The sequence below is a fragment of the Plectrocnemia conspersa genome, unplaced genomic scaffold (assembly GCF_051122295.1).
Source record: "Plectrocnemia conspersa isolate PC_06_02 unplaced genomic scaffold, ASM5112229v1 ptg000014l, whole genome shotgun sequence".
NCBI lineage: Eukaryota > Metazoa > Arthropoda > Insecta > Trichoptera > Polycentropodidae > Plectrocnemia > Plectrocnemia conspersa.
Window position 1 is genome coordinate 15,375,028 of NW_028277178.1, and position 12,695 is coordinate 15,387,722.

Sequence of the window (12,695 nt, forward strand, 5' to 3'; positions counted from 1 at the left end):
AATTTTGCCACCCGATATTCACCTAGAGGAAGAAGCGTACCGTGACTAAAATTTGACATGTGCCTTTTGAGAATCAACAATGCTGCATCATTGCCAAAGTGAACATTATTTTTGCTTACAGTGTTTCATAGATAGTAAATTTAGTATTCAACCAAACTAAAAGAATTTTTTTACTGTAGATATATCTAAATATATATATCAGAACAATCTATTAATGCAATAGTAGACATAAAATAGCTTATTCCAAAAAAGGATATCAACAATTTTTTTTTTAAATATTTTTGTAAGATTCATTGTTTCTAAACTTAGTTAAAAATAGTTAAATTGCATTTTATTATTGATTTTAATAGCATATACTATACATTACATGTTAAATTTATTTATTGTCATGTCAAATTCTATATATTTTAATAATTACAGAGACCGGGGTAACTAGTTTTTCAATAGCTTATATTTTTTATATCTATATTACGTAAATCTTAGATTTAAATTATATTTTAATTATTTTTACTTTAACGTGTATTTCATGTATTACCTACAATTTTTTTTAATAAACAATGATTATATAATAATCTATTTAAAAATCATAATATAAATTCACAAAACAGTAAATTCATTTTACATGTACAATGTTAAATGTTATTGTGATTTCAGTGAAGTTATATTTTCACTAGTATAAATATAATTTCATTAGCTGTTTCAATGAAATCCTTCCCGAATACATTTTCACCGATAGATGGTTTTTATTTTTAATATTCTGCGTAAATCCTATGTGTTATATAATGGGATAAATATGTACCAACTGAGTAAGTCAATCAAAAGTAAAAATGAACCACTAAAGTTTTCAGTCTGAGAATCGGTTACCCCTATGTTATTAATTATAAATTATTATGTGTATTATAATGCACAATCAATATATGTCACTTTTCAGCTGGAGCCAAGTGGTAATAATAATTCATTTTTATAAATAAAAATTCGAGTCTGCTGCTGTGGCTCGAACCCATGACTTGTCAATCTAGACTTAACGAACCACACTGTCTGAAATTTTTTTTAGAACTCTCATCACATTTTCATCAATAAATACATATTTATACTAATTAAAATATAATTTAACTGATTTGCTCTTAAAATCGAAACATACCCTAAACGAATTTACTAACTATTTTTTATATTTTTTGTAAGGGTAAATTGGGCTTATTTTTTTAGGTTAGCAACTGTCAAATTTAGGTTCATATATAATTTATAGCAGTTCAATTAAAATATATACATATGATATGATTTCACTAAAACGCCAGTATATAAGAGGTTAATATGTATAATAAACGTGACTTCATTCACCCTAATTTTAATTTGTAGGAAACTCGCGAAGACAACATTTTTTAATAATTAAAAATTGGAAATATTTGGTGGAAAATAACAGTAGTTCAGAAGATAGTTAGTAGTATAGGTAAAATAATATATTTTTTCACCAGCGAAAAAATATAAGAATATGCATCTCATGACTAAATTAGAATAGTAAAATATGAATACTATTAATTATAAAAAAAAAACAAAACAAAAATGTATAGTAAAGCAATCTTCAGTAAAACGAATCAATTTTCATCCATATATTTGCGATGATAATCACTAGACTTTTTGGGTTTAAAAGCCATAAACGAATCTGGGACAAAAAATATTATCGACGTTGTAATAAACGCAAGAATGGTTGAAAAACAAACCCATTTGTTCATATGTATTTACCAGCATACCCCTCACGGCGTATGACTAATCACATGGCAGAAAATTAGGAGCGTATGATGATCAGACGTTGAACGTAGTGTACTGACTGTTCTACTTTTATCATGTGGTTTATATTTAATATCTATGAAAATAACACTTTCACAGCGATAGCATTTTCACTATATGTATACTCTTGCCCTAAAGATTTTTCATAAATAAATATTAACAATTAAGTTAAGTCTGACTACTGATAACATACACAATATTTACTTGTGAATTATAGTAATAATTTTATTAAATTATAAAATTGCTCAAATTATCTAAGGAAGTAATGTATATATAGGTGTTTTTATTTGTGAGATAAGTTATAAGGATATTTATATATTAAACTAGCAGAATCCTAATAAGTTGTAAATAAATAAAGTGTCACTTAAGATAATTTTAATACTTACAATAAAAATATTATGTAACAATAAAATGTGAATGTTACTGTATAACCATTGAATTAATGCATTTAAATTGCTAAACTAATGTATAATAATTATGTATCACAATTCCAGAATAAAAATGGGCATTGATTCCTGTTCTTCACATGTGAGACTTACGATGAAAAAAAACTAGGCATTCTGTAACACATGTACATGACACTTTGAAGGATCGATACAAAAACAGACTGACAAAGCGAGACGCCGCTACTAGTCAGTGAAAACGTCAGATTTGGCAGATTTTTATAAGAGCAAAATGTATGCATATTGGGAAAAAAGTATACGGCATCCGTCATATAGACTAATCGTTTTTTTATATATCGCACGTTAAAGACCTCCCGATGTTAAGTCACAACAAATCGAACAAAGGTTGAGCGATGATATTCGAATGTGTCATATCATCGTCAGGTCAGATCGCATTACTTCTTAAATGCTATATTGTTTCTATTTAATTCTTAACACGTCTTATCGGCAAAGATCGCGCCGCGGTTCTAAACGCGCGATGAAATGCGTTTTTTAAATGATTTAATATTATTGTATATAAATCAGCACTTCTCAAAGAGAATTATTGAAATCAAACGTCAGCGATAACATCGTGTAAAGTGACGCACGTCCGAGGGTCACTCTGTGGGATACCAGATTCGAATGACGGATGGTTATTAATGCGGTATGGATTGGTTCGAATTGATTTATTCGACAGAGGGTTGATATTTGAAACGGTTTGAGAAGCTGCGGTGCGTGGCTATTGAGCACGCGCCCCGCGCTGGGCGTAGCCCGACCCCCGCGGAGACCCCCGGGGACCTCCGACACGATCTGCGGCGAGATGCTTATCTCCTACAAATTGTGATTCAAAAATTGCCGTAAAAAATAAATATCATTTAGTCGCTATAACTATATAGTCATTGTGACCGCGTGCTCGTTGTTAAAAAAAGCAATTTGTAATATCACTCTCGATGAAACGATGGGGTGGTATAAAAAGACTGATAAAAAATTGTTATGATATCAACAGGACATTGAATTTACTCTACTTCAGTCTCTAGCTAAAATTATTGACCTATACTACATATAAACATAATATCAGCACGATAGACCAGTGGTGTAAGTTGGCGACAAATAACTGAAAGATTTGGTTCGACTTCCATATAGACCGTAGTAGTATCTATTAGTGTATCGAAAAGAATCGAAAGTTTTTTGTAGAAAAACACGTTTATAAAAAAGCATATTTTTAATATACTAATATTATAGATGCAATGGTCAAAATACAGTTTCGTATTACAGCGTCGCGTGTTGGCGTCTCTCGTAGATCTAAGCACTAGATGTGATCCAGAAGTGTGGCAATGGCTTATTGAATTTGACAAGGCAGGGGTCCGCCTTTTGATACCTTCGGAGGCTGACTCAGCAGTTCGACTCCTTTGTGAGGTGATATCTGCCATGGATATTCGAATTCATTGAAAACACCACGCGGATAGATTAACAAGCCGGCGCAGCCACTCCCACGAATTTGTTGTTACCATTGTCTCAGCAGTCATGCTGGCTTGAACTATGATCCGATTCGGTACTGTTTTGATTCGTCTCGTAAATATGATAAGTGTAAATTGCTTACTTTTGCGAGACTGTCGATATTTGCAACTGGTGCAAATTATGTGTTTTCTTGCCGGAATCGACCACCGATGCGGACTCTTAGGTATGTTTGCAGACAAATAAAGTCCGTATGTACATAATTTGTAGATATAAAGGCAAGTTATAAAACAAGCCTTTGAGTCTGAATATTTTATGCGATGAATGTCTACCACGAATGGTACTCGCTTAGAGAAGAATCGAAATAACGGTCGGGAACCGATGCACACTTTTAATCAAAACATTACTTATTCAAGCAGTAATTTGCTTATGCACGTTACGTTAAATTATTTAAGCACGTGATGTGAAAGTAAAAAATGTTTAATATATCAATATTTACAGATATATTTATTTATTATACTAAGAAATATTTAGCCAAATGGATGCTTATTAAAATTTGTATAAATACATTAAAATAAGTAATGCAATACAATTAAAGCTTTGGTAATGCAACGTTTTAAAATATTATTGAAACAATGTCTGACTCAACGTGCGTATTAGAGTTTTTGGTTTTTTGCGGTAAAAGTAAACCAAAACTTTCAGGAACGCTAATCCGGCTTAAAGATGTTGCATTTTACAGTTTAAATTGCGAAATTTCTACCCACATATAAAACTACTTGCGTTTGAGTGAAATGCTGCGAACGTAGAGAATGGAATGAACCACTTCTGTCTGAATTGTTGTGTAAACAAATAAGTGAAACGGTCAGAAAGGTGCGTTCTTAATTTTTGTTTCACAATTATTTATTTAAATCTACTATTGTAACATGAGAGGCGTGAGCCGAATGTGTATCAATGGGGTAATTAGTCAATACATACAAGAAAGTTCACCAAACTGAAATCAATGTTTGAGTATTTTATTAATTATAAACTATAATTACAGCTTATAATTAATAGATGGCACTTTTAGGAGTAATTAAAATTAAAAAGTCTGCTGCGAGAATCAAATCCGCGGTTTCTAAATTATCAATCCAGCGCCTTATGGATTATGCTATTCTAAATTTTCAAATTATTTTTCTCAAATTATTCTTCATAGTTGAACTTATTATCAGTAACTAAACTCTATTTTAATAAAAAAAAATGTATATTTATCTGATTCTGTTCCGCTAATATATTTGTTTTACTTTCATATTTGACCGTGAGAAAAAACTTGTCGCAAATGCTTGGTAAAAGCGTAATAAATCAAATTGATATATATCGTTTAAATTTACTGTAATCAAAGACCGGCAGGTTTTTTAAAAATACAAAGGAATGCTATGTGGAGAAAACCCGGGAATTCCCGGATATATGGCATCTCGCGTCAGGGACGTCATTTCAGATTTTTCCATGGGAAAGGAGGGGGGACAAAAGTTTGACAGTCAATGGTCGTTTCTTTAATATTTAAATTGTATTAAGATTCATAGTATTTCATTAAATGACATGCATTTTTTAGCCAAATAATAAGCTATTTTTTAATATTTTAAAATAATATTACTATCAATAACTTCAGCACTAATCACAACCAAGTTGTCTGTAAACTTTGCAGTTAATACATTAGTGGTAATATGGTATGGAAATATGTCGATATTAAGAACATGTCAAAGAAAATATAGATGATAAAAATGACAAAAGCTCTAAAGAAGTAATTTTGTATGTCAAATGAATGTCTATAACTATAACTCATATGTACCTCCCATCTCATAATATATCAAAATATATTTTTTAAATTAAAAATGTATATACTATGTTTTAATAGAGATTTGTTAGTGATATTTTTTTATATAATCACAATACCTCTCTAAATGAAATTTACTCATACAGCATTCTTAAAAGTGCTATTTCAGTATACAATTTTGTCACTTAAGACCAGTAAAGCCCGGGGTCATCGGTGCCGCTACGCTGGCGCTGGTAGGTACTGCTGAATGAGATGTTAAAGAGTAATAGGTGCTCGGCTCCGTAGGAAACCATTACCGAAGATATATGGCTGGGCAAATGACGCGTGGAAGAGAGCGGAACGATTCACGAACCTTCCGCCCGCCGCCACCCCCAAGTCGCAAAAAGTGTTTCGCTTTTTTTTGTCCGCATAAGGGGATGGGGGTGAGTCGCGCGACCGGAACATCATAAAAAAACGGGAAAGTGAAGGAAACGGAGATGTCGCCGCATACATTACGTGTACGTACGACGCTGGGAAAGCATTTACATAAAATATGCAAATTACACCCCTAACCCTATCCTCCCCATTCGCGAATATTGCGCGTATGCTGTTTTTCGAAATGTTTAAACGGATAATTTAAATGTATGTGGGTATTATTCACACACGCTAAAGTTATCGAATGTTTGAACAAAGTGACTCGTTTGCTAATATATATAATACGAAGATCCTAAACAAGTTAACTTACATACATATGGTTTTGAGGTACTCGGATAATTAAAGTATTATAATTTATAATAAAATAGATAGGGAAACAATAGTTAATTCCAAAACTATAGCTTGAATGTATTCTGTTCAATGATAAGTGAGACATATTTTTCAGTGGAATAATATTTCATGTAAATATATCCATGTCTTACTTCATAATTAGAAAAACACACAAGTGAGTTTCATTTGAAATATTATACAAAACTTACTCTAGCGGATTATTATTACTCATTTACTATAAAATTTCAGTTAACATGTTCTTGCCTCAAGGTCTACTTTTACCACATGCGTCATTCTTGTAAGATGTGGTATATTTAAAATTAGTTTTAGATAAGTATTACCAGTTTTTTTTAATTGCACCATTAAAATAAGCCACCCGTTAAGCGCTCTAATAACAGCAATTAGTATTACTACATTGACTTTATCATGAATAAATGTTACAAATCACATAATTAAATTTATTATATTGTATACTAATATAGTGATTTATAATTTTATTTTATTATAATATAGGTATCTATCTATAATATAATTCTCAAAGTTTGTTCTAAAAACGCAAAAATTACGCTCCAATGATATTTAATTTTTACATAACGTTATACTGCAAATTTCTAGGTCAGCGAAACTATTTTCAAAAGAATATTATGTATCTAAGTAATTAGATAATTATTTCAATTACAACTATATATTAATGGCTTCAGTAACGAGCTTTCTAAACACACTTAATTTTATAAAATATATTTTATCACTTAGTATATAAATTGTATGACTTAAAAAAATATGCAATACTTGCACCAGTCAATGTAAAAGTCTATAAAATTAATTTCAACAGCTTTAATGTGTCAATTTAAAATAATTGACAAGATAATAATAACTATGCAGTTTCTGAATCCATGTGGATTACAACAGCATAAATCATAAAGGTCTGTAGCCCTATTATTCCGTTGAGAAATAACGATTCTGTTTGGCACATTTAAATAAAAAAATATATTTAAATTCCTAATTCACCTTTCTTTCGCATTAACAATAAATAAGTCAGGTGTAGATTCACTCAATATAAAATAAATATGATAAATTTAACGTCGCAATGCCACAAACAGAGCTTCTAAAACACCTATAATTTTGGCTAATGTAAATAGTTCATCAAAAAATTATATGTTTATTTACATTATATTTTCTAATAGAACATCATTCAACATTGTTAGCTAGAGTTCATAAATATAGTATGTAGATATATAATACATGACAGAAAATAAGTAGACCGGCGATTGATTGTGCGCAAAGCATAGCGAAGCTTCAAAGCGAAATTCTTCCACTTGCGACCCGTCGTGGATGCTCTGTGATTAGTCTGGTTTGATGGTGTTTTCATATTGAAATGCAAAAGTTGTCGTGTGTGTCGTATAATTTTCTCTGCCCGCTCCCATTACTTATTAATGAGCCGATGCGACACTTACCCATGTGTTTGAACTTTCTTGTGACAAATTTAATGGCTCGCACTTTTATTTACAGCCGGTGTTAAAGATTTATTTGACCCTACTTTGTTAAGCGGTGTCAAACCGAAATCTCGGTTAAGTAGATGGTAATGCGCATGCCTTTAAAATACTTTATATGTGCGAATGAAAAAAATATGTGTAAAAAGAAGGCGATTTTTTTCTAGGGTGAACCGTTTGGGAATTAATTTGGCGAGACGTGCCGAGGACGAAAATAATTATTCACTACACGTCTTCATCCGGATGCAGACTAATAAATTTTATAAGGACGTACAGTGACTATGCATTCCAGAAAATTAAGACATTTAATTATTGGCTTATGTCAAATTAAAATAAATGATAGAACTATATTATACAATTTATTTAAATAATGCAATGAATTGCCCATTGACACAATATTTTTTACATACGTATTGTTTATTTCTATATCATGTTAATAAATTGCAAATTTTCCATTGTAACATGAAAGGAGTAATCCAAAACCGTTTGTCAAATAAAGGTTATTGAGTAGTGGGAGTATGAGATATCAGGCGTTACGTGTTGAGTTTGCCCTACATGATATTTATCCAGCATAGTGCTGGATAATTATCACTTCTTGAGAAAAGGAAAAAAATCTCTCATTTTTTGAAAATTATAATATAAACTACTGTGATTATTTTTTTTTCAATTTAACATGTAAAAATAAGATTTAATTTTATTGTGTTAAAAGAAGTGATAATTGAAATGTCATTCTATTTAAGAAAATCGAAAGCAACTAATTTTTTTATTGCAAAGAAACTAAATTGCTCTATATTTTAATGTAGTAACTTTCCGCTGCCGCTCTGGCTCGGTGTTGCCCACATAGCTCCGAAGCTAACAACTGTATCGTCCCCACCCCCCATTATTGAAAGCTTAAAAATAATTAAAATCGCAAAATATCTGGTTTAAATTACAGAGTTTTATGTATTTGAAACAAATAGTATTAGGACAGCAATTTATTAACAAATATATAAATCAATTTTAAATGAGCGAAATTTTTCGGGTGAAAATGATTTTTTAACTTAGAAATTCACTCTATTGACCATTTCAGTGTTGAATGTGTCATTTATTAAAACATTACTTTAAGGTGTACAAATGGTTAATTTTGTAGATTCAGTTTCAAGAATATATAATACTAGTAACGACTTTTTCGAGAAATATAAGGAAAAAAATATTTTCTTCCAAAAAAAATATAGAGAAGTCAGAAACACTAATGTATGTTTTTCTAATTAATTTAAATATAATATTATTTAGTAGCAAAATATTTAAATATAATATTATTTAGTAGCAAAAACTCTATTTGGATCGTGGCTCAAAAAGGTTATGAAACACCGATTGTAACCACTAATACCCGAAAGACCTGGGTTTGAATCACATAAGGACCCCAGTGTTTTGAAATTTTTTACCGTGTCTGGAAGATAAAAATTAGTGATTATTTTATAATTACAATTACTAATCTTACTGATGAACAATGAAAATAAACATATATTGATTGTAAATTATAATAATAGTTAATAATAATAGTTAATCAAATATTTGTCACTGATTGAGTAGTAATGGAAGACCTACAATAAAAATTTACATTGGAAAATTTTTTTTTACCATTCTTAACATCCTCAGCGCATTAAATAATTTATAAAGCTATACATTATTAAATATATATAAGAAAATGGGGTAAACTAGGAAGTATACTCTAGGTACAAAAATCCCTAGCTACGGCAATGTACGCATATATCGATTTACATACTAAATATATAACATCCATTACCACGTCAAGCAACACGAATTTGGCCTCACTTTGAACGCACAACGTAGCCGACGGCAACGTTAATGGACGATAAAATTATTCACGTTGTACTCTATCCTGAGCAAGATGAACAAAAACATTCACCGAAACGTGTCGCGTTATGAAATTTAAAGGCCGCAAGAGCATTATAGAAAAAAAACTAGAGTATCTGAATGGGACTAAGGAAGCCATTGAAAAAATGTCAACAGATCCTTATCGCATCGGCGATCGAGAAGAATGACACCCGAGAGCACAAAGTGACATTAATGTGTTGTGGGGATCAATGAGGGATTAGGGCTAAATGTGTCCTAGCACATACGCATAAGTCTATGTCATAAAATTGCACATATGCATACATATTATTTTTATTGAATGCAGCGTGAATACTACACATCCTTTTTCCGGTTAAATCGTTTTGAGCGCTATTTTCAAGTGTTGCCATTGTTGTCAGTGCTAAATCTGACACCTCCATTCGTCATTGTGATGGCGAAAAAAATGTATCATCCGCTCACTTTTGTGCGGATGAATATCTCACATTTTGCATCGGAAATAATTCAGTTTCATATTACGGTAGAAACGACGGAAGTGAGGGATATTTTTGTACGTTTCTTAGGGCAGAAATAGTATATACATATTCAATAAGGGTTGAGCGACGCACGAAAGCCGCATCATTACATATTTTCAATTTAGAACTATCACTCTTTTGTGTGCCACGTTTTCGCAAATGGACGAATTTTGGCATTTGCCAGTTCTTGCTGACAGGCTGTCATTCATGCAGGACACCCCGTCGGGATAATTCCCGTCGCGTGAGACCCCAAAAAATATTATTTACGGTTCGAATGCTTGTTTGTATTTGTTTCGATAAAAAAACGTATTAAATAAACACTCGAATATTTGTCGCGATTCGGGCTCGTTGGGCATATTGCGCAATTCACAAATTCGGCACAGAATCGAACAGAGCCGACAAAGAGAGGCGCTGACGCGAAAAGCCAAAGGACCCTTCGGTCCGACTGTGTTTCTCAAAAGGGCCGTCGCACAATGGGCTTTGTGTACAGCGCTGGCCTTTTCCACAATTCGGCGGCTTTTTCTTTTGTCGTGTCTATCTTTACGTAGCTAATTTATTGACTTTCGGACAATCTTGAAAATTGCCTATCACACGTCACGAATCACTAGTGATTGATACTGATAAATTAAAGTAGTAATGCACGTTTATAGATAATCTCTTGCATATTTTATCTTTCTAATTGATATACTTACTGCACTTATGGAAAAGGTTAATGCGATCAAATTTTACGACACAAGTACATTTTATAGATTTAAAATGTTTACAATAAAAAATATTTACTTTTATTTTATCCAGGTCTTCTTTACTTAATAAATACATATATTTGGTGTAAAGTATTTCTATTTATATTTGGGCCGTTTTGATCAAGAGTTTGATGACCCCTGGTCTAGTGGCTATATGTATTATTCTATAATATATGAAATCGATTAGGTTTAATCACACGTACAAATTAATCACGTGTTTATAGAACTTGTGATACATTTTAATATATTTAAAAATAAAATATCAGTAGATTTTTATATAATATAAGACGAATCCTTTGCTTCTACTATTCTGATACATATCCAGTTGAATGGATGTTATTTTTAGATACAATAATCACATTTTCAACACTAATCGTATACATACGGTACTCTTCTGTTATCGGGAGCATTTTTAATTATTATTTTAGGTTTATAATTCAAAATTAAGACACGAACATTTTAAACAGAAAAACCTAACCAAATTGAACCAAAAATAATATTAAAAACTGGTTCTTGATAGCAAAAGCGTACCGTACATAATAATGTATTTTATTTTAAAAATAAATGTGCTTAATGGAATATATACAATTACATATTGATGGCTTAAAGACTTTTAAGTAAAAATTATTGAACATTGCTTCTATTATTCTGATACATAAGCTGTAGAAATATTATGTATTTATAATAACAAATAAGATTAAAAAGTGTCTCCCAGAAACTATTGTCATTTAAAGCAACACTAAAAATTTGTCTATGATAATAACAGTAAATATAAATTATCTATATTATCTTAAATGCCACACATAATAAAAATATGTGAATATAAGATGATGTAAATTATTTTTTAAATTGTTTTTGTATGAATACAAGATAATAATGTCACATTTCTCGCACTATTCTGATACATATGTAGGTATGCTATGAAAATCTATCTTTAATTTGACGAATATCAATCTTAGACCTAAAACTCAAGTTAGCAACATTCTGTAATACGATACTATAAAGGTGGCAATGATAGAGCTAGGCAATCTACACTTTAATCAAATTTGTATATTATAACAACGCAAGTTGTGTGATCCGTCGCAAGAATACATTCAAAAAGTGTAGTATGTAAAAATAATACACATATTTCGCGAATATTTACAGTTTATAAGGATATTTATTATCAATCAATAAATTAGAAAATTAATGACCATTAAAAATGGCCATACAAGTATTTCGTATGTTAGTTATACATAATACATTTATCACAATTTCACTATCACTAATTGCGTTGTTATAACATACAAGCGCTATGAGCGGCGAGTTGAATGTTTCTATCTACTCACGATTGACTTGGTTATGTTGTTGATGTTGGGAACTTGCGCGTAGAGCCCGGCCGGGCTCATGTCGGTGATCATGGCGCACGTCGTACCGCGCGCGCGTTCGCCTCGCACTATGGTGCGCGCTGAGCCTTCGCCCCCTCCCCCGGCCGTGGGCGCCGCCTCGGGGCGGCGAGGGGCGGCGGTGGGCGGCGCCCGCGGGAGACGCCCAATGGCGGTACGACAGCGCCCCTCCCCGGCACCGCTTTGTTGCTTTGCTTCTTTTGCCGACTATGACGATTCGCATACACGCGCTGCTGCTCTATTATTTATTATCATTGTACAATGTTGCGTTTTATTATTTTCAGTATTTTTTATTCGCGTGTCGTACACGCCCATGGGTGCGACAGCGCAGCTTCCGCTGCACCACTCTATCAATTGAGACCATTCTAATATTTGTATGGAACGCAATGGAACTTGTATCTAAGCGCTCTTGATAAAATGTAAATTTTCTCACTACACGGCTTCAGTGGTTCACCACCCTCACATAGTCATGGTCTTCTGTCTTCTGTATTA

At 32.0% G+C, this 12,695-nt stretch overlaps 1 protein-coding gene across 3 annotated transcripts in view; it reads right to left on the reverse strand.

Annotated features, from left to right (window-relative positions):
- Sp1 (transcription factor Sp8) overlaps nt 1–12,695 on the reverse strand; it is a 157,629-nt gene that overhangs the window by 24,289 nt on the left and 120,645 nt on the right. The window contains exon 1 of one of the 3 annotated variants that reach the window (XM_088204132.1): nt 12,147–12,251. The exons of the other annotated variants lie outside the window; for them this stretch is intronic. Coding sequence (XP_088060258.1) covers nt 12,147–12,218 — 72 coding nt within the window. The 5' untranslated portion in view covers nt 12,219–12,251. Of the gene's footprint in view, nt 1–12,146; nt 12,252–12,695 lie in introns of those variants that run through there. 3 annotated transcript variants of the gene reach the window in all.